At 37.4% G+C, this 24397-nt stretch overlaps 1 protein-coding gene across 1 annotated transcript in view; it reads right to left on the bottom strand.

Annotated features, from left to right (window-relative positions):
* Positions 1–24397, bottom strand: part of CSMD1 (CUB and Sushi multiple domains 1) — a gene marked incomplete at both ends in the record, with an annotated part of 1228645 nt that overhangs the window by 161997 nt on the left and 1042251 nt on the right. Inside the window, 4 exons of the mRNA XM_082481062.1 lie at positions 8576–8680; positions 16082–16178; positions 16793–16917; positions 18008–18211. Of these exons, the coding sequence (XP_082337188.1) occupies positions 8576–8680; positions 16082–16178; positions 16793–16917; positions 18008–18211 (531 nt within the window). The remainder of the gene's footprint in view (positions 1–8575; positions 8681–16081; positions 16179–16792; positions 16918–18007; positions 18212–24397) is intronic.

Below are 24397 nucleotides of genomic sequence, written 5' to 3'. Positions count from 1 at the left end.
AAAAGGACACAGTAATTAAAAGTAAGCTTATGTTCTCACACATATTACATTATCTTAGTATAGTGGTAAAACAAAAGCTTACAAAAAGAGTGATGCTGAATTGTGCCACACATCCTAATTCAAGGTAATAAGGCTAGATGACACTATTAAAATACTGATTGCATAAATCAGGATTTTTACTGAAATATTTTAATTCTAATCACTACATTTGGATATATTTACACATATACTTATAGACATTTGTGGCCTAAACCTACATGTCTATATTCATCATATATTCAGTTCTTACTAAACCAAACTGACTTCAACTGAGAAGTTCAAGCAGTATGCTGTATGAGCAAACCTTATTTCCAGACTTTTTTTTTACATTTGTTTGTATATTAAAGAAAATATTGAAACTACTACAGAATTAATAAATGAGATTTTAAGACCAAGCTTGAAACATTAGTGCCCACAAATGCAATTGAATTGAACAGGCACGTTTCCTTTGTTCATTCCAATTAAAAGGAATTCAATCAAATAGCAGGAGTATTTATTCTTCCTACTGTTGTACATATCAGAAATGCAACAAAGCACATTTTGATTGGACTTCCTGGTGGCTGTGAAAATAATTATGTTATTTATTCCACCACAGTTTGGGGGACAAAAAACTACGCATATGAAGGATTAGTTTATTAATTCCTGTCTTTTCTACAGTTACCTATTGAATATTTTTACTGCTTTATTTTCTCATCATAGGTTACTGCAACCAGTTTAACACCTACAACCATTCTGAAATAACGAGAAACTAAGCCACATAGTGGCTTTCAAAAACACTTACAATTATGTTGTGACCAGAACGAAATTTTTCTAAGGCATTGACCAATTATTTCTTTTAATTTGAGTGTGTTTGTGTGCCTGACTTAAAAACAAACAAACAAACAAAAAACAAAATGCCAAAGAAACAAAGGGAAAAAAACATCAAAGTCATCAATTTTACCATAGCATACAAATTCAGAATGACCACTCAACTTGGACAACCAACTCATACTTACATTCTTGACACCTAACACAAAAACATCCTAAAGTAAATGACAAAATTATTATTATTCACTAGAAGACTTGTGTGGTTTTGAAGGCTACAAGGGGAACATGTGCCCTGCCCAGATTAGACTTGAACTTCGGTTTGCAGGAGCAGATTCCCTTGAGTCTTCCCATGAAAATGAAGACATACATAGAAAGAACCCACATATAGAAAGGTCAAGAGAAAGACAGATTCCTAAAAGGAAGACATAAAATAATACGTATTCAATAATTTAAATTATCTTGAAATATCTAGGATCAAAATAAGCTGTCATCAGTGGGTGAAGCTTTTATAAAATATTTATGAAGTTCTATAAAGTTACTTTAAAACAGCAATATACAGTGTGGAATGTAAGATATGTGATCAAATTATAGCAAACTATTTTATTGAAATAGAGCTGTTTTCCTTAAAATACTGATTTTAAACCAGGCATGTTTATAACATTTACACTGGTGAAAATATCTTTTAAGTAGAAACTCCTATCCATTTAGAATCATAGAATCATAGAATCATAGAATCATAGAATCATAGGGTTGGAAGGGACCTCTGGAGATCATCTAGTCCAACCCCCCTGCCAGAGCAGGGCCACCTTAGAGCAGGTTGCACAGGAACACGTCCAGGCGGGTTTTGAATGTCTCCAGAGTCAGAGACTCCACCACCTCCCTGGGCAGACTGTTCCAGTGCTCTGCCACCCTCAAGGTAAAGAGGTTCCTCCTCATGTTTAGCTGGAACTTCCTATCCTCAAGTTTGTGCCCGTTACCTCTTGTCCTGTTACTGGGCACCACCGAAAAGAGCCTGGCCCCATCCTCCTGGCACTCACCCTTTAAGTATTTATAAGCATTGATAAGGTCCCCCCTCAACCGTCTTTCTTCCAGAATAAAGAGACCCAATTCCCTCAGTCTTTCTTCATAAGAGAGGTGTTCCAGCCCCCTAATCATCTTGGTAGCCTTATGCTGCACCCTCTCCAGCAGTTCCTTGTCCTTCTTGAGCTGGGGAGCCCAGAACTGGACACAGTACTCCAGGTGCAGCCTCACCAAGGCAGAGTAGAGGGGGAGGATGACCTCCCTTGACCTGCTGGCCACACTCTTCTTCATGCACCCCAGGATGCCATTGGCCTTCTTGACCACAAGGACACATTGCTGGCTCATGGTCATCCTGTTGTCCACCAGGACTCGCAGGTCTCTTTCTACAGAGCTGCTCTCCAGCAGGTCATCCCCCAACCTGTACTGCTGCATGGGGTTATTCCTCCCCAGGTGCAGCACCCTACACTTGCCCTTATTGAATTTCATAAGATTCCTCTCTGCCCAACTCTTCAGCCTGTCCAGGTCTCTCTGTATGGCGGCACAGCCTTCTGGTGTGTCAGCCACCCCTCCCAGCTTTGTATCGTCAGCAAACTTGCTGAGGGTTCACTCTATCCCCTCATCCAAGTCATTGATGAATATATTGAACAGGACTGGACCCAGTACTGACCCCTGGGGAACACCACTCGTCAATGACCTCCAACTAGACTCTGCACCCCTAACACAACCCTCTGAGCTCTGTCTTGCAACCAGTTTTCTATCCACCTTACTGTCCATTCATCTAACCCACTCTTCCTAAGCTTCCCTATGAAGATGCTGTGGGAGACCGTGTTGAATGCCTTGCTGAAGGAAAGTTAGACCACATCTACCACTCTTCCCTCATCTATCCATCCAATCACCCCATCATAGAAGGCTATCAGATTAGTCAGGCATGATTTCCCCTTGCTGAATCCATGCTGAGTACTTCTGATAGCCTTCTCTTCCTCCACGTGCCTTGAGATGATGCCCAGGACAAGCTGTTCCATCATCTTTTCAGGGATGAAGGTGAGGCTGACCGGCCTGTAGTTCCCTGGGTCCTCCTTCTTGCCCTTTTTGAAGACCGGAGTGACATTGGCTTTCCTCCAGTCCTCAGGCACCTCACCTGTTCTCCAGGACCTTTCAAAGATGGTGGAGAGTCGCCCAGCAATGACCTCTGCCAGCTCCCTCAGCACTCTTGGGTGCATCCCATCAAGGCCCATGGACTTGTGAATATCTAATTGACCTAACTGGTCCCTCACTTGATCCTCCTCAACCCAGGGGAAGTCTTCCTCTTTCCCCGTTATGTTCTCCAAGGCCTGGGACTCCTGAGGGCTCAGCCAGGTAGTAAATACCGACGCAAAGAAGGCATTCAATAACTCCGCCTTCTCCGCATCCTCCGTCACCATGGCTCCTGTCTCATTCAGCAGTGGGCCCACAGCTTCTCTGGTCTTCCTTTTGCTTCCAATATACTTGAAGAAACCCTTCCTGTTGAGCTTGACATCCCTTGCCAGGTATAGTTCCAAGGCGGCCTTGGCTTTCCTTGTTTCATCCCTGCACACTCTGGCAGCATTCTTGTAATCTTCCCAAGGGGTTAGGCCATTCCTCCACTGAGTGTAAACTTTCTTCTTCCACTCGAACTTGTTCAGAAGCTCCCTGCTCAACCAGGCAGGCCTCCTGCATCCCTTGGCCGATTTCTTGCTCTTCGGGATGCACCGATCCTGAGCTTGGAGGAAGTGGTCTTTGAATACCAACCAGCTTTCTTGAGACCCTTTGCCTTCCAGAGCCCTAGTCCACGGGATCTCCCCAAGCACTTTCTTGAAGAGATCAAAGTTAGCCCTCCTGAAGTCTAAGGTTGTGATTTTGCTTCTTGTTGTTTTGTGTGTAGTATTAGAATGTTTGTGTGTAGTATTAGAATATTTATTCTAATATACTCAGGTGATGTACAGTTTCTATTATAGCAAAATAATTTCTATTATGGATAAATAGTTTAGTAGTGATTTACAGACACTCTCGTCTGTTGCTCCTTGATTCTTGGAATTCCTTCTGGAATGAAGGGAGTGTTCCTAAGTGATCCTCATTTTCTACTGTTGTTATGAAGACTTTTTTTGTATAATGACAGTAGGGGTCTGCAGGATTCTGGAATGGCTAGTTTAGAGCTGTTTTACCTCCTACTCTAATGTGAAATATATGCAGAAGATAACATGAAACACTATTAGGACCACTTTGTCTCTAGTACTCCCGTTGTAGCCTGCTGATGAAAGATCTGAAGTTAATTGGACTTGATGTGATCAACAGCTTCTTATTGCAAATTGGCATTTTTCCAGTAATATCTATAGTTGGAAAGCTAATTTTCTTCACTGTAACTCCTAAAGGTGAAGAAATTATAGCGAAGAAATTATAGGCCATCCCTTCACTGTTCCAGGACTAACACCCTCTTACCTACTGGGCATTTGCACAGGAAGGATTTTAGTTCTAATAATTTATAATTCTTGTTAATCAAAGAACAATTAATACACAGCAACTTTAGTTGCACTTTCTGTTCATGTAATATTTTCTATTCATCTTCAAAAGATTTAAAATGAAGCTCATTTACTTAAATAATTTTCTTGAAATGTTTTAGGATTAAGCACTAAGCCTGGTTCCCAAATTAAAATAAAATAATAAAAAAACAAACAACAAAGATGTGAAATGTGAAAAGAGGATTTGCAAAATTTGTGCCTTGTGAAAAGCATTACAGCTTTCTCAGTTTCAAAGACAGATAGCTTTTCCTTTTCCCAAAATACTTATATTAAAGGATCCAGTGTCCTCTGATGCATACATATAATTTCAATTAATGCTAACTGGGAAAGATGTACATGTAGCAGGAGAAAAGAACTCTAAGACTGTATACCATGAAGGATGTCTGCAGCTATGAAGTTTCATATTTTGGTTTATTGTTCTGGAAAATAAAATTAAGCCATGATCTCTGTGGATTACACTGAAATAGAATGAAAATTCAGAACAACTCTTTTTATTGTTAGTTTTGACTGACAGCAATTGATTGCTCAGGAAAACAACTTAATAAACAAAGCCATTCCCCTTCCATGAAAGAGAAGGAACTATATAGAAGTTTATTTGGATTCATAAAAGCACTACTCAAATACTAAAATAAGCATAGCTATAAATTAAATACTTCCAATAAAACCATTATTAAATTTTAATCAATCAGGGTCACAGAAGACCCACCAAATTTCTATAGCAAAACACTTTAAAAAAGAACAAAATTATCTAGTTGAAAATGAAATAAAAGTGTGCCTACCATTTTTAGTTCTCTGAGGACTAGCTAAAATTTATTTTTTTGGAGTCTTTCCTCTCTTTGAACTTTCTGTTTATCCATAGGTAAACACCATTAAATAACTAATCCTCTGCATCTACATTGCTGAAGTGCTATGCTGGAGATTTTTAAAATACATAAATACATACTAATTCTGATTTGCTTGCAGGATTATATTATTGTCATTTATTATTATTTCTTTTTCTTTTCTTTTACAAAACTAAGAGACAGTTTTTCAGCTCATATAAACTGGCATAATTCTGTTGGTTATTTTAAATTAATCTATACTGATACTAGCTCTTACTCATCAACAATATTCCCCAGAAAGTTTTTGCTCTCTCTTCCTCTCTCTTAAACTAGTGTGTCCCCTCAGCTTGCTTTCTGATTAGGAAATGAAAGGAATGTTGTATAAAACTTTCTGGAAATCTGTCATTCATCTCTGAAATGCTTTTCTTTTTTTCCCGTAAGTTACTGAATTTCCTTTTGCTGTGACTAAATAAAATAAAAGAGCTACAATAAAGAGCAGAATCAATGAATGGAGAAGGCGGCCTTTCTTACTGCAAGGTCCAGAATCCATTGCTTTTCCTCTGTCCTCAATGAAGACAAACTGAAAGAAGACAACGGAGTGGATTCCTGCAAAGCAGCTACTGACAACTTACAGAAAGAGCGGTGGTCTTTGTTACCTGCAATGATTTGAACCCACATTGCTGCTATGCAGAGGAATATCCTTATCATGGAGGTATACAGAGAATTTCAGCAAAGGGGACAAACTTCTAAGCTCTCTTCTATAATTCTATAAACTCTTTAAAAACGTATTTGAACAAGAACTGAAAACCACGCACCCACTTAAGTATCATGACCAATTGCTTACATCCTACATACATCCAAGTCCAGCTCTGTCATCTAAATGAACACATTAAACACAAGTCTCTGGCCTCACAACAGTGATGTATTCTTTATACATCTGATCTTAGCACTCCACTACTTTTTGCAAAATGTTTAAATATAAGCTGAACTTGAATGATCAGCCATTTTTCCTGGTAATTAGAATGCGGATACAAATCCTGTTACAGGTGCTGAGTTAGTCTGATTAAGCAGAACGGCCTTAAAAGTAGATATTGAGGACCCCCACTATGACTCTTCAGACATTCAAATTTCTGCAAGATGAAAGAATTGAACCGAGGCCTCTTATACTATAGCTGAATGTTACAGCTGCAAAGCATTTTATTTAGAAAGACTATGACCTAGCCCTTCTTTTCCTCTGCTTTTATCAAAAGTTCCTGATTTCTAACAGCATTTCTTGTTGCATGTTTTTTTCCCAGACATCAAACATTTTTGTGTTTGCTTTAGTCAGACAACCCCTCAGCAAAAGAACATTTTTATTCCAAATTTTAGATTGACTTCTGAACCCAAGGTATTTATTTTTCCAATGCTGCTTCAAACAGTAGGTGGCCAAAAGATCACGGGCTTCAGACTTCATAATCAAACGCTAGCAATATCTGCATCTTGTCACACGGAAAAGTATTTCCTTCTCTGTTCCTTTCTTGATCTAAAAAAGGTGGTTGCTCAATATAAAACAGTAAAGTCTTGCTGTGGGGATTTGCTTAGTTTCTGTATTCACAGACACACAGGGATGTACCGTACTCCTGCTAACCCTGCAGAGACCATAGAGCCATGTAAGAAAGGAAGTTATTCTTTCCTGCCAGACTATCAACAGAATAGTTAACTAAGCTCTGAATGCTGAATGTTGCTACCTTGACCTGTACTGAGTTGCACTTCTGAAAAACCCTGGCATTGAAATATTGGAACCACTGAAGTCAATAGATGCTTTAACAGAGCACAGCCGTGGGACTGGCAATTAGGAGACAAACAAAAGCATAAATCCAAGTGACCTTGCATGCTCCCAAACACTTTTTACTTGTTAACAGAACACATTTTTTTTCAGGAGTCACAGGGATAATAGAACTGATATAGTAAAAGACAAAAATTGAACTTCAAAACGTTCATTGTACAGCCACATTCTAGAACAAATGTGTACTTCTTTCCATTTCATATGGAATAATACTTTCACTGAAGGTTAAGGGGAAAGGCTTGGGGAGGAAAAAAGGCTGACCAACTGGGGAGGAGGGCTGCCCAGACAAAAAAAGAGAATTTTGTCAAAACAGTAGATTCTAAAAAAAAAATCCTGCAGAAATAATAGTCATATTCTTATTCTGCATCACTGTTAGAATGCTTGTATTCAAAAATCCTACAATATGCTTGCATATAAATGCTTGAAATAAACAGGAAACTAAATTAAAGCATAAGACTATCTCGTGGAATATGTTTAGTTTAAAATATTTGTTATGAGCTGAAAATCTAGTCTCCCAAAATTCTGTACATATTTATATTTTATATATAAAATATATAAAAATGAACTCCATTTTCAAGAAAATTCTTGAATGCCCTTCGTATGAAAATAGAGCATGTTCTTATTCAAAAATTAAAGAGGATTTAATTTGTGACCTTCATCAAAGCATTCATCAGACTGCTAACTCGTCATCACATTATTTTTTAAAGACTAGAATATTCTTAGCAATTACTATTTCCAGCTAAAAGCAATATTATGCAAGCACATGTGCTGAAATTACTATTATTCTATAGTATTTAGTTTTTGAGAGAGGTAATAATACAAACATGCATGTTTGAATTAAATATGATTATGTGAGATAATCCATTGATGTTTATAACACCAAACCTTTGTATTTCAGAATCAAGCTGCTCACAAAACATATAAAAAGTTGATATATAGCACAATTTGCCATTAAACTTCTTAGGTTATTCTGCTCATACCACCAGTGATTTACAAAGATAACGGTACTGTTTTCTTGTAGCTCTGGGATGTTAATGGGTCTTTTTGCAATTACAGCAATTTGCTGAGGGAAAAGAATTTGAAGGAAAGGAAAGAACATCAAGGAATAAATACATGCATGTATGAACAGGAAAAAAAAAAGTGTTATCTATTTCCAAGCAGTGAAACTAACTTTTACTTTTTTTTTTGGTTACCTAAATTTCAAAACTAAGCTGAAATAAGTTGAAAAAGAACCCACACCATAATTAAACCACACACTTCAAAAATATTGTTCTGAATTGCCAGGTGTATTTGTTATATCTTGCTAATTTGTCAAAGCTGGTTTTCAGCAATTTCAAATTACACTTCATTTAAAATTTCAGTTTAATAGATATCACTTATATGAGGTTCAAGCCGAGTAGACTGTGGAAGTCAGGGAAGAAAAAAAAAACAAACAAAAAAACCTCACAAAACAATATAAATACTCTCTTTCCCTTTCCTTATATAGCTTTTTCCTGAGAAATTTTCAAAAAACAAGTAAGCAGTCTTACTTTTGTATTCCAGGTGAAAACCAGCTGCTGCCACACTAATGTCAGAATGAAAATGCAGGTAAAGCTGATTGGAGGTGCTATTCAACAGTGCTGGCACAGTTGTACCTGGAAAAATAAAAGTTATGGAATAAACTGTAGCATGCTGATATATCAGAGTTTTATATTGAAAAGACACAACCAAGACTGAATCAGACAGGCTCATTTTCTTCTCATTATGTGCATAGAAATCTCAAACATTCTGCTGTGTTCTGCCTTATTTTCTCCTGATGATGCAAGAAAATTTTGATTACAAGTCATGATACTAAGAAGCAATGTAAGTACAATCAAACAAGATCCCGTCATGTTCAGATGAAACTTTATTGACTTGGATAGAAAAAAGAGGCGTAAACAGAAAAAGATGACATAAGTAAAGGATTCAATTAGGAGAATAAGCTCAACTGCCATTTGACTTCTTTCCACATGTATAAAAAACGTGCAGTACAGAACAGAGCAGTCCAGACTTTTTTTTTCTCTCTTTCCACACCACGCTTTCTCCCCACAGTAATATTTCAACCACTTATCCTAATTCTGAGGGTATGCCGGATATGAAGAAGCAGGTGCAACACATTAAAAAACAAAACAAACAAACAAAAAAGAGACATACTAGCTTTATCTAATTCAAATAATTGTAATAAAATTGTGTGCCACTGACTTCAGTGTGCACTACACAACAAGCTTATCGCTAACCCTGGACACACTCTTTGCCAGTAGCATTGATTAGTCTAACACATTTTCTTTGTTACCACACCACTACTATGTAATTCGTATTCTACAGTCTAAAGCTGGAGCATCTACTGAGGCTAAAAATTACATCATTTTCTATGATTACCCTCAAAGACAGTATCAAGTAGCTAATGAACTTCAACGGTGGTTGCATAAGAAATATTTTCATTTCCTGCGGGGCATTTGCTGTTTCTATAGTAACTGTGAGCAGCCTAGGTACGAGCTTGAAACTCAAGCTTAAAAAGAAATGCTGGAAAGAATTATCTTCATAAGTCTGCAGTTTAAACTAGGAACTGGTAAATACTTTTAAATCTAAAACTGTGTTAAGCAAAATCTTGATGTACATGGTGAGAAGCTAAAAGATGATAAGTTGGCTTTTAAGGAAGGTTTTACTGTCTGATGTGGAAGCTCCAAGTATGGAAATTCACAGACAGTACAGAGCATTCACATCACACAACACTTACTGTGGAATAGAGAAAATAGTGAAATATTTTCCTGGAGGTAGGAATTTTCACGGAATCCATATGGAATTTGAAATACATTTAAGGATGTTTAAGGTGTCTGTTCTCTAAGAATGAGGATGCTGACTCAGAATGATTATACTCTTCATTGAAGAAAATTGCTCTTCTGGCAGCTCTGTTCCTTTGTAAGATCTGCTAACATTTAACACCAGTCTTTTACTTCCTTAGAGGGTGATATTTGATAAGATGAGAGATTATATCCTATTGTACTGTGAGAAATAAATGATTCTCATAATTGCCACATTCAGTTGCGTAGTTCAGGCTGGCAGACTGTCAAAAGTGGGGTCCTCCAGGGATTGATACTGATCCCCACACTTTTTCTACATCTTCATAAATAATCTGGATGATGGGATTGAAAGCACCATCACCAAGTTTGCTGATGACACTAAACTGGGTGGTGAGGTTGAAATACCAGCCATCTTACAGAGAGACCTGGACGGGCTGAAGGAGTAGACTAGGAAGAACAGTATAAAATTTAACCAAGACAAGTGCAAAGTCCTGCACTTGGGTCTGAATAATCAATGAGCCCAGTACAGGCTACATTCTGTGTGGATGTGGAGCAGCCTTGCTAAAAGGGACTTGGGGGTCCTAGTGGACCACAAGCTGAACATGAGCCAGCAGTGCACTGCTGCAGCAATGAAGGCAAATAGGTTCCTGGGCTGTATCCAGAGGGGCATTACTACAAGAGATAGAGATGTGATCATCCCACTCTACTTAGCACTTGCCAAGTTGCACCTGGAGTACTGTGTGGAGAGGGTCCAAAGGAGGGCCATGCGAATGATCAAAGGGCTGGAGAACCTGCCCTATTTGGAAAGGATGAAGGAGTTGGGTCTTTTCTCCCTGGAGGACAGAAGGCTCAGAGGGGGGACCTCATCACAGTATACCAGTACTTAAAGAGCAGCTACAAAGAGGACACAGGCTCTCTCTTCACAAGGAGCCACATGGAGAAGACAAGGGGCAACATGTCCAAGTTGCACTAGGAGAGGTTTCATCTCAACATTAGAAAGATATTTTTTACAGTGAGAACAATCAATCACTGGAACAACCTCCCCAGGGATGTGGTAGAGTCCACATCACTGGAGGTTTTCAAGATGCAATTGGACAGAGTGATGGACAATTTCATCTAGTCTCTCTTTCCCACAAAAGGTTGGACTAGATGATCTTTTGAGGTCCTTTCCAACCTGGGCTGTTCTATGATTCTATGATCTAACTGAAATTTTATTGATCGCTTGCCAATATCTGCTTCTTCTGGGATTGGGTATATGAAGTATGGAAAATACATTCTAGTGCGGTGAGCAGATGTAGTGTCCACAGTGTCCTAGTTGTTTTGGACTTCTTTTATTGTCAATAGAGAGAAACAGTACTTAAAGGGCAGGTACAGATTTCATGAATAATAGCTCAGGTGTAGAGAGCTCCACAGTAGACATCTAAAACTCATATAGATAGATATCATGTTAGGATACTGGATGCTGATTGACTTCTTAACCTCTTGACTGAGAATCTGTAATCTGGAAAAAAGGGAACTCTCCTAGGAGTCAGTAACTGTGTGTTTGCCTCCCTAAAGGCTTACAAGGGAATGAGGACAAATTTTGTACTTAATGTTTAATTATGATATTATTATAGAAAATTCTGTCCACTATCCACTTTCAAGTTTTTAAGTTTTAGCAATGACAACCAAGACCAATGTATCTCATTCCAGAGGTGAACACTACACTGCATGTGTGAAATGTTGTCTAGGTATCTAAGAAATTTCTAGACCAAGAATAGAGATAAATGGTCATTTTAGGCATTTTTGGGATTAGCACAAACATTACCTAATTTCTTTCTAAATTTAACTATCATCATAAGAGTAGATTCTCCAGATGTCAACCTCAATGACTACTGTATTTGTATACTCTCTCTGAATATGTCTATACACATATTTAAGTACATATACATATGTAAAAGAATGTCAGGTGTTACCTGCATGTCCAATTTTAGATGGAGCTGTATCTATATTTAGTCTCATTTTTTTCAGTTTGAATATAGCATAGTCATCAGTCCCAAACTAGCAATTCTAAAACAGTGCTGGGTTTTGCCTTGTTTCTACTTTTTTGTTCATTTCAGTGTATGAAGTAAAATCATCTCTCACTTAAGTTCAGACTTAATACTCTCAGGAAAAAGCAACGTGTTTATCAAGAATATCCTCTCACTCAGCTACTATTACCTTCTATTACCTTCACTAAGGAGTCCAGGACAGACTTCACTTTGGCATATTGATTAAAGCCTTTCTGTCCTTTCATCCAAGGAATTTTCACTCTCATAATTCCATTCTGTGATACAATTCGCAGCACAGCATATTTACAAATAATCATGGGATGCCTGACAGTTATCCAAGTCTTTCTGCACTTTTGGTTTAATGGAGAGGCTTCATGTAGGAACTGCCATTGCTGAGCTATAAGAACAGAGTCTCTCTAAATTCAGTTGACAATTTTGTAGTCTTATAATAAAAGCAGGCTTTAAAAGAGAAAAACATTCTTGAAAGGAAGATGCCCATATTGGATTGAGGAAGTGGAAAATATGAGTCTCCAGCTGTTAAGGACAAGCATAGAAGACCAGACACTTGGCAAACTTAATATGCATATAAGCTGATTATCATTCAATGAAATTACTTTTTTCTTTAACATCATATTTTAAAATAAATTCACCTCCTTTTTGAAAGCAGGATGGCTACTGAAAAACGAGGAATTTAAATCACTTTTCCAAATGAAAAATGTAGTTCCTCTGCAGGAGAAAAATCAATTCCAGTTATATTTTTCTTTGCTCTTTTTTTTTTACTTCTCAATATGGCAAGTAAAATTCTATCCTGTTTGTAAAAACTGTGACCTTCCCAACTGAGAATTAAGAGTAGATCCATGCCTATAGTTCCTTAATTTTATTGAAATATTCCAGGTATAACTTTATCATGTAAACTTGGAAACATGTCTACTTATTGTAAAATTGATCAGTAATAAAATGAAAAGAATTAACTCTGTCCCTCATTAAGGAACGTGTGTCATTCAAGCATTTAGTAAGGCAACTAAGCTTCATTCATTAATCAAAAATCTGCTATACCTATATATATTCTCTAAATGTCACAGCAACTGTTGTAAAAGACTGAGAAGTTATTTTGATGGTTGTCTTTTAAAGACAATGCTATTTTTATTTCCTCCTGAGCCATGAGCACTACTTTGACGAACCAGTATCACTGAGGGCAAAAATAATTTGTAGTTTTCCAATTACTCTGAATGTTTTTCAACACTGTCTAGTGTCGTCTGGAAAACTTGGTCTTAAAAAGAATTGACTTGCCTACCAAAAGGTATTATCTGTCAATATTAGGCATAGGAAACTAAGTGGTTCACTAGTCCGTCACATGCCACAAGAGCACGCTTGGAGAGAATCCCTCTCGGCACTCAACACATCAGTCCTATCCACAGCAGTCCTATTCTTTTCAAGATGGCTCTGAAAAAGTCCATGTATTCTGCCACCAGGAAGACAGTAGCACAAGGTATCTTTATATCTGTTAACACACGATCTCAGGATTTTTGTTATGTCTTTGTTTATGAAGCCCCTATCACTTTCCCCTAAAACAACACCCTCACATCACAGGCATTACTGTAGCATAAAAAGAAGACAAATGGCATGATTTTTCTGCAATTCATCTTTTAGATGACCTACAGGATTAATTCAAAAAGGACAAAACAGTATGTAAGGGCCCAGACTGCTCGAGCAGACAGCCCTTACTGACCCTGCCCAGCCCCCTGGGGCCTTTCCCCGGCCCAGCCTCCCCGGGGCCATCAGCTCCTGCCCACACAGCAGGACCAGTCTCCAGCTCCTCACAGCCCTGCCCTGCCCAGCCATGGGCCCACGTCACAGCCCAGCCTCAGCCTGTCCTGGTTGCCAGAGAGACGCTTGATGCCTGGGACTGGGGTTGCCCTCATGTCCCCTGGCTGCCCTGCTCCTGGCTGGGGTGGTGGGATGGGCCCCCATCTCTCCTGGCACCCCAACCCCAGGGAGCTGCCGACCCCCACTGTGCCCTGACACAAGGGAATGGTATAGTTACTTATCTGTGCAAAAACTTCCTGAAGAAACAGACTACAGTGAATTCACCTTTCCAAATCAACTCTGTGACATAGTTTAGCAGCACAGGTTAATAAGTTCTTCATAATTAGTTGTACAGCTGTGCATCTTGAATGAATATTTAGAAGACAGATGAAGTCACAGACAGTGAATCAGAAGACAGCGGTATCGTACAAGATTTTTGTAAGAGAGAAATGATACCTTCTGAATTTTACCCTCTATGAAAATAAGCCTGGAATTCAGTTTCAATGTCACATTACTGGTTCAGTTTTGAGAACAGCAGATTTCATGTCATGTTTAATTATTCTTCACTAGGCCTTTCCCATACACCAAATAATTCTTCATTTTGTCTGACATTCATTATACAAAAGAGATAAATCCACAATAAAGCTGTGTTATTCTATCTCCAGTGAAATATTTCTAATAAAAAAATTGCCTTTTTCAGTTTACCTGGAAATCAGGAAGGTTTTTAAGCTATAGTAAGATAACATATTTTAGTATAGAATAAGAAAGTCTTGAGTATTGTTAAATGGAATATTGTTAAACGGATCATTTCATCAGTTCTTTATTCAATAGGTTCAATATATTTGCCACGTATTTCACCTGTCAAAAGCTGATTACGTTTCGTAGTTCCTTTCTTCCTTCCTTATTGTCAATTCAATATACAGCATAGTTACTAGCATTTAATATAACATGTTATAGCCTTTCGTACAGGGTCTGGCTGGGACAGAGTTAAATTTCTTCACAGTAGCTAGCATTGTGATGCATTTTGGATTTGTGACCAAAACAGTGTCGATAACACAGGAATGTTTTAGGTATTGCTGAGTAGTGCTTAGACAGAGTCAAGGTTGTCTCTGTTTCTCACGTTGTCCTACCAGTGAGTAGACTGGGGGAGGATAAATTTGGAGGCGACACAGCTTGGACAGCCGACCCCAAATCACTAAAGGGATATCCCATAACATATGACATTGTGCTCATCAATAAAAACTGGGGGACAAAAGAGGAAGGGGGGGATGTTGATAGTTATGGCATTTCTTTTCCCAAGCAACAGTTACTTGTGATGGAGCCCTGTTGTCCTGGAGATGGCTGAACACCTGCCAGCTGATGTAGTGAATTAATTCCTTGTTTTAATTTGCTTGCACGTGGAGCTTTTGCTTTACCTATTATATTTCAACCCAAAAGTTGTCTCACTTTTACCCTTCTGATTCTTTCCCCTATCCCACTGTGTGGGAGTGAGCAAGCGGCTTGGTGGGGCTGAGCTGCCTACTAGGGTTAACTCACAGCATATTTTAATATTTAAGTATTGAGGTGCAACTCCAAATTATTTCATTCAATATGCAAACAAATAATATGGGATTAATTTCTTTGGTTGATCATTCATTTCTTTACATAATCCAATACACATCTATACTTTAAAACTTTGTGAAGTCACCAGAGAGACAAAATTCCACAAAATGCTACACCAGAATCAGATCGGGTTTGTGATAGAGTTCATGACTCTGGGATATTATTCCTGACTTAATCTTACACGAGATCTCTCTTTCTCTTGGTTTGGTTTATAGAACAAGCTCTTTCTATAAAAATTGTTTTATAAAAAAGGAGTAAAACTGTACATGCCTAATGTACATGTGAATCAACAAATTATATGGGTTTTTATGTCCCAGTTGTAGTAATTTGCTTAGTTGTCCAAGGTCTGGTGAGTTTGGATGGATGCTGAATGCTTCATTTTTTTACTGAGAAAGGGAAGCTAACAAGGATAAACTAAGTCAGAGCTATCAAAGGAAGTTCCTTGAATGTCAGTAACAATTTATATCACTCTATCTTCTCTATGGGAGGGGTGGGTAAGATAAAAGACAATTTTTTCTTTGCAAGCATTATCACCTAAATCCCAATAATAATGCTAAACATTTTTGTATCATATTTTCTTCTGAAAATCTCTCTTGGAATTTGAATATTGGCATGTTTACGGCACCTGAAATCTTGCCAAAATGAGAACATTTCATAATGATATCAGAAACGATGCAATACAAATATACTCCTAGTCTATATGTGTGAGCAAACACAGGTATGTTCTCTCACACACCTATATATAGAACTGTATGTTTCAATCATGGCATATCCTCACCTGAAAAGCTCCCAAGACGCGGTGCTGTCATGTCTCCACCATCATATATTTCAAGAGAGTCCCAGTTATGCTCAGTGGCAAAGCTGATGACCTGGATCTGTAAAACACAGAACTTTTTAAACCAACCAGTCATATATATTTTTAAATGTTCTAGGGGAAAAAAAAAAAAAAAAAGAGAACACACCCCAAAGAAAATATAAATAAGCAAATCCAAACGAAAACACCTGAGTGCAAATAAAACATTAACTTTCACTTTTTAAGTTGTCTTAACTTTTAAGAAAATATGACACTAGGTAAGCAAGAAGGATTTTGCACATATGTTGCATGACTATAAATAATTATTCAAAGTATAACTGAACAGATAAGACAGTTGCAGGCCTTTCAAGAGCCTCAGTGATATCCTAGCAGATAGAAAGGGTTGGCATCTGCATACCAGATTGAAGGATCAGGACCTGCTTTCAATATTCTACACAGTTAAAAGAGAAAGCTGCTTGTTCACCATTTCTCATTCATACCCCCATGTAAAAATAAAATAGAATAAAGCTAACCAAAGAAAAATACTACAAAAAACAAAGCACAAATATTTCAAGGACCCCCAAAAATGATCTTACTGATTGCTATTTTCTGAAACTTCTAGAGAAATAAACAATTACTTTTTAAACCGAACCACAAAGTACTTAATACTCCACGCTTTAAAGAATATAGACTTGCCTGAATACCTGATCCCTCAGTCACTATGATTTTCCACACACAATTCAAGCTGTTACCATAAGGTTCAGGGTAACCTGGTGAAAGAATGGTACCTCTCCGCTCAGTAAAATTCCCACTGCATGGCACTGAAAGAAAGTATTATCATGAATTATTAAAAAAAACTAAACCACTTCAAAGAACAGAAAATTAATAATCTTTTTCCTGAGCTAATTATAATAGTTCTCTTTTGTAGCATAAACACAGATGTGAAGTGTGAAGAAAAAATCTGAACTTAGAAAGCAATGTTAACTAAAATATATGAACAATATCTAGCATAAATACATCCTGCATGAATAAATAATTCAGAAGTGAACTTCATTTTGAGTGTGTGCAGCCTAGAACAGACTGGCAGCACAGCCTAATCATGTCTTACCTGAGAGTAACAACAAACTGTAAAGACATAACAGTAAACACAATCATGATTGACAGAAATCTTGTGAACTTACCCACAGCCTAAGTTAGCTCCAATATTGGATCTAGCTGGTACCTTAAATATTTTTACTGTATATGCAACTGCTTCTTTAACGTTCAAGAAAACAGAACTAAACTAAACAAAAAAAAACAGAATACACAGAAAATAGAACACCTACATTTATTTTTAGAACACTCTAATTAGTTATAGAGTAAATTCCTATGAACAGCAATGACTTTTGGATATAAATCCAAGAAGGGTGAGAAGAAAACCTTTCAACATTAAAAAAAAAAAAAGTGCTAAACGGGTTTATTGAGAGACTGAATAAAATTAGCTATACTTAACAATGCTATCATTATTCAATGTGCACTATGCTTCTACTTGAAAAAAGAAATCGTCATCCTATGTGTGATAGAAATATACAAGTAGTGTGCAATAAAACAGGTAAAGACACTTCTGCATAATTAAATTCTGTCCTGTATTTCAAGCTGTAGATGAGTCATGAAAATAATGAATGTTCAAGAAAATGTACATCACACTTGTTCATATAATCTAAGTCATTGTACGAAACACTATACTGCCTACCAGCCAGCTGGTACTCAATTACTTTCTGATATGGAAAACTGCTCTTTTAAATTGGGCATGACTGATATTAATCGCAGAAGAGTGAATGTATGTGTTAAATACTATTTTCTGAAACAGTTCCTGAATTCTGATTCAGAGACATGTGTGACAGAACAGACGAATTAAATGTAATTGCTTACCTACGCAGCTTGGTACCGTGTCATTCCACTGAGCTAAGGCATTAGGTACTGACTGACATCGGATAGCTTTTGAGCCTTGTAGCAGATAGCCAGGACTACACTCAAATCGAACAACAGAGCCTGCTGAAAACTCAGAGCCGATTCTCCTTCCATACCTAGGCTCTGGAACTGAGCTACACTGAGTGTCACTTGTGCGTGGAACAGCTGCATAGAGAGAGGGAAAGAAAAAAAGAAAAAAGAAAAAAAACAAGCCAAAAAAAGAAAGATGCCATGAGTCCGAATCACAGTCATAATCTGAAAAATAAATAGACCACTAAAATGCTCATTATTTATTGCAGGACAGAACTCAGTTGTATTTATTACTTTTACTTGCTGTGCTACTGTATTCTCAAAGAATGGCCTAATGCTTTCACGGCTGTTAGCTGGATTGCAGTTTTGGGTTGTCATGTGTGTGCTGTGGCAGCTTGGAGAGCAATTGATTTTGGAAGCACATCCTTAGGCATGAAAGGGTCAGTGGGTGTTTCAGCTATCGTCTTTAATGACAGGATACTATACCTACCACCTATTTTACTTATTAAATATGAAAGTTTTGGCTTCTCATTACAACTTTCTCATTAGAAGCCAAGAAAAATATTATGCTGTAGATAATCAGGTATAAAACTAATGTATTATTAAACAAACATGTGATTTATCATTTTGGAGAATAATAAGTGGCAACAATGTGTCCTCAAGGCTATTTCATCATTTAGAGTTGACAACAATTATTTTTACCAATAATTTCTGAGAATTCATAGACCTGATGTGATAAAAGAACAGATAAAAGACTGTAAGCAAAATATAAAGAACAAAATGATAAAATTCATTAGGAGCCACGGGTTTATTTTCCCTTTGGCTTTCTTATTTATAAACACTTCTTTTTAGCACTCATTTTTTTGCACTTACTAACTCTTGGTATTGTGCGTGTTGTTTGTGTATCAAACTTGTTCTTTCTACATTTTATTTTGCAGTTAGGTTGCAAATGCCATTTTTTTAAAAAAATATATTTATAGAAAAAATTATAGTGATACCATTTTTTGTGCAATATCATCTATTTTACATTATAAAAATAAATGTAGATTAAAAATAATCTTATCAAATATAAGCATTTTTTCTGTGTGACTGGCACGTTAAAAGCTTTGTTGATCAGTTTGGTTTCTTCAAGAATTAGTTTCAGGGGATCACTACATCTAGATATGAACAAGTAACACCATGAAAATTGCCTGCCATTTGGTCCTTTAATTAACAAAGACACAGAACGGCACAGGAAACAAAAAAAAGGGGGGGGTATTTAGACTTTATTCCTGGCAGATTTTCAAACATGATGTTTCTGGCTTACTAACCTACTTTAAGAACAGTGTAAGCAGAATCATGGTTATATTTAATTTTATTTTATAGCCTTACATATAATTTTCTTTGCTGGCCTGTAACAGTGAAGAGCAATATTCCCATGTATTCATATGCACACCTGTACACTCCCCCCTGTACACACCCCACACACACACACTTGTTCAGCTACTCTGTTCACTAAGTAAAAGACAAGGATTGTGGAGCCTTATTTTCATATTGATAGCTTTAGGCTTCTCTTATTTCTTATACTGTCATTTGCTCTATTCAGAATCGTAATTATTTAAGTGCAGTACTTTTAAGTACTGGTAAGTGCTCTTGAAGCTAACATTTGTTGACAAGTTGGACACAGAACACTAATTGAAATCAACCCTATCTTAAATCTAGCATGAAATATGCAACACATTTTAGCAGAACATTGGAAGCTCTCAATTGTGATTACAGTAACATTATGTTCTACTAGTTTTCTGTACTGCTACTGAGACTAACAGTTAAGTTTATCCAAGTATTATTGAACGTAGAGAAAAGCTTTTTCCATGAAGGTTTAGAAATAATTGCTACTAGCGATAACAGTACAATACAAGCTCCCTTTATCAAAATGCAGTGGATTGATTTGTCAGACAAGGTCATACAGATACAGAAACACATACGTACTTCTAAATCATTAGGTTAGATGGTTGCAGAAGATTTTAGCCTTGAAAGCTTAAGAAAGTTATAAAATGCATCCAAGATTGAAACAAATGGTCAGAGGTAAACTAACAAACTCCTGGAATGATAACTACTTAATATAGCAAAACAAAAGCACATACATTTTTCAAGTTTTTAAAATAGTTAAATACTTTACATAGTATAAACAAACCACTTCCCTTTCAATAAATTTAATATACCCGCCTTTGTTTAAATAAATGGGATTTTGTGATTAAGTTTTCAATGGGAGCTCAGTATTACCCAGCTACTCTGTGAAACTTGTTCATTCATACAGTTCTAACCATGGCAGGAAAATGTTCTGCATTTGTGGAAGGACAATAAAGAAACCATACTTCAAGGGTTTCACACAGCCACAGTTCTTCCTGATTGTACCCTGCAGATCAGATACAGTCTGCCGGGTCAATTCAGCTGAGCCAACCTGCTCTTTTTTGTTCTCTTTTATTGGACTAATAGACTTTTCTCTATCAAATGATCTACTGTTCAAGCACTATTTTATTCAAACCTTTTTTTTAATTGAATAATGACTCTACAACTGACTATGTGAAAATGGCTGCTTGTACATCGAGCTGCATAACTGTCAAATACCTAGAACTACAGCTTCTGCAACATGAGGTACTCAATGACTTTTTTGCCTCAGTCTTCACTGGCAAGGACTGCAGCCACACTACCCATGATGCAGAATGTAAAGACGAGGATTGGGCAAATGGAGAACTGCCCACTGTAGATGAAGATCAAGTACGAGACCACCTGAGGAATCTGAAGGTGCACAAGTCCATGGGACCTGATGAGATGCATCCATGTGTCCTGAGGGAGCTAGCAGATGAGGTCGCTAAGCCACTAGCCATCATATTTGAGAAGTCGTGGTGGTCTGGCAAAGTTACTGCCAACTGGAAAAGGGGAAACATAACCCCTATTTTCAAAAAAGGGAAACAAGGAAGACCCAGGGAACTACAGGCCAGTCAGTCTCACCTCTGTACCTGGCAAGGTCATGGAGCAGATCCTCCTGGAAACTCTGCTGAGGCACGTAGAAAACAAGGAGGTGATTGGTGACAGCCAGCATGGCTTCAGCAAGGGCAGGTCATGCCTGACAAATTTGGTGGCCTTCTACGAAGGGGTTACAGTGGCAGTGGACAAGGGAAGACCAACTGATGTCATCTACCTGGACTCGTGCAAAGTGTTTGACACTGTCCCACACGATATCCTCATCTCTAAATTGAAGAGACATGGATTCAACAAATGGACCATTCAGTGGATAAAGAACTGGCTGGACGGTCGCACTCAAAGAGTTGTGGTCAACGGCTCAATGTCCAAGTGGAGAGCAGTGACAAGTGGCATTCCTCAGGGTTCGGTACTGGGGCCTGTACTGTTCAACATCTTTGTCAGCGACATGGACAGTGGGGTTGAGTGCACCCTCAGCAAGTTTGCTGATGATACCAAGCTGGGTGGTGAGGTAGACACGCTGGAGGGGAGGGATGCCATCCAGAGGGACTTGGACAGGCTGGAGAGGGGGGCCCAAGCCAACATGGGATGCCATTGAACTGGCAATTTGCATACGTGCATTTGTAATCCAAAGAGATTTTTTTGTTTAACTAGCATTTTCAGCACCTCTCAACAAAGGATGTCAAATTATCTCGTTTCATTATCATATTGCCTTAGGAAAGTTATCTTCCTGTGAGCAGGCTATCTCTGCCATTATAGCAAATGTAGGGAGAGTTTACTAAAACTCTTAAATTAGTTCACGTAGCAGAAGCAGCACTATGTGGTTCCTTCCTTTTCAGATTGAAAGCCATCATTTTACTGGGAGCAGCCAGTGAGTAAAACAGCCATGGCAGCCACAAACATCCACGGCTAGAGTTTTGTCAGATTATTCTATTGTTAGCAGGAAACACTTAATGCCATGTTAAAATTGACATTTTGCTCAGTTTTTCACAGGTTTTATTTATAATCTATTAATGGTTACAGTGAGATAAGAAATGCAACAGATGCACAAATAAATCATGCCATTCATTAAAGAGGCAACATGTTTCTAATGCTTTTTTCCCCCCTGTTTTAAGAAGAACTGCCTTAAGAATAAATGTAATTCAAGCCAGACATTACAACAAAGTCAGGTACTCCCATACTGCTTAAAATGGAATTTCGATTTAAGTAATCCATGGCAAAATACAGTACTATTTCAAACATCTCTAAGATGTGTTGTAAACCAGGACATAATGTGTCATGGTAATGCATATGGAAAATAATACTAAAAATCTTAATTCTGCTCTCTAATTACACTCAGCAGTAAGTGTGTGGCTATGTATTTTATTCTTGTTGCAGACTAGATCAACTTAATTGTTAAAGTCACATTCCTCTTTTATTCCTGTCCCCCGTTGCCTTTCTTCCACAGTCCTTCCTCATCCTAGTATGCTAACTTTCTTAATAGTCCTCTTTAAAATCTCATTTGACCTCATAAACTAATTTATGTATTTGTATCACAGAGCAAGTAAGGAAGCCAAGCATTAAAAAAACATAAATTTTGGGGTGGTAGAAAGGTCATTACTTTGCTTTTTTAGGGAAAGAACTCTACTGCTGCAGCCTCAGCCATATAAAAATATATGCTATTGTTCCTAGGTGATGTCACAGCAGGAAAACAAGCATAAGATAAACCTGAAAAAAAAAAAAAAATCCCAATCTTGCATGTGATTGTTCCTAGCGTATTTCAACATGCCTGACCCTAATATTCTGAAAGGCTGGATATTCATTCAGTCTGATATTACAGATACACTTTACCTATTGTATGAAATCCAAGGAAATGTGGTCATCTGAGAAAAAGAAATGAAGGCACAGATGACATGCAGCTAAAAAGAAGTTTTTGAGAACATGGCATTGCAAAAGTCATTAAATCTGGATCAAAAGCTACAAACCTTATCTGTTGCTTGCTCAAACCAGAATGTGAAATAATGCAAGCAATAACTTTTTTTCCCCCTCTAGTCTTCCTTCTAGCTTTTGCCTATAGCCTTGGCAACCTAGACTTCTCAAGCTGTACCACAGAGACATTCCATTTTCTACAGTAATTATCCTCCATCTTTTAGTAAATGTTTCATACTGCTGTGAAACAAAATTGAAATCAGCTCAGTGGAAAAGTGAACAGGGAAGAAGGTCAACCTGGAATAGAGGGTGATAAATAAAATGATTGACTTTGCAGACCAGATTACTGTGTTCAATGTGAGAGTGGTTGTTATTCTCCGGAGTATTTAGAAGGCTAGCAAGCAAGCGGTCATTGGAAATATAATCACATGCTTCAAAAGAAGAGAGAAAAATCTGAAAATGACAGAGCTTATTAAATACCATTAACTCATTAACCAATATACATATACTTAATACATATACATACCATATACATATATTTAATATACGTGTGTATTAAATAAAGCTCTTAAGAAATATTTTAAAATATATTTTTTTAAAACTGGATATTCAAATAGCTTCATGATTCTCCCGAGACAAAGGAAGTGATTTGTTTTCTGCTGCTGCAGAGAACACTTCTCATATGTTAAAATCTATTTCTTACAATTCCTAAAAAATAAGGGTAGTACAAATAAATGACTGAAATGAGGCATAACATTGTGCTCACCTGGAGACTTACTGTTCAACAGCAATATAGGGGAGTGAGTGTGCGCATACACGTACAGCTAATAGAACTGAGGCTTTGTATCACTAGTTCTTTAAAAGCAGCAAAAAATAACTAAACATTTTAGGCATATGAAAACCAAATAGAATTAGAGAGAAAGTTGTCATTCATATGCAAATGGCTAATGAGAACTCAAATGCTGAAAGCTGTTTTCTAATTCCAGAAGTTTATATTCCCCCTCTTTTCCAATTAATTGTGCATGATAAATTTAAATGCAAGTGATGCTTTGGATCTGTAAAAAGGGCATGTACTGATATCTTGAGCTATATCCAAAGTAGCGTGTGCAGTCATCTTTCTATAAACACAGAAGTAAAAAGGCTTAAAAACACCATCCAGAAGCAGTTTGAACAGTCACAACAAGTTCCTTAGAATTATGGAAATATTCGTGTTAAACCACGACTGTGCTCCAATGCAAAAAAAAAAAAAAAAAAAAAAATTAAAAATTAATCCTGATACTACAATTTTGAAACTAACCCAAACTATTTTTATACTTCAATTTGGTAAAGCTGAAAAGCTAGTATGTAATAAACCATAGTGTTCAATGACTGTCTCATTGAGGTTATTGGGCATGTATGCAATACATCTAGAGAACTGCCCAGAAGCCCCTTTGTGACTGAATTTGTTGCCTG

Source organism: Vanellus vanellus (assembly GCF_965231255.1).
Source record: "Vanellus vanellus genome assembly, chromosome: 3".
Taxonomy (NCBI): Eukaryota; Metazoa; Chordata; class Aves; order Charadriiformes; family Charadriidae; genus Vanellus; species Vanellus vanellus.
Note: the sequence above shows the minus strand (reverse complement) of the source record. Positions and strands in the feature narration are given on the sequence as shown.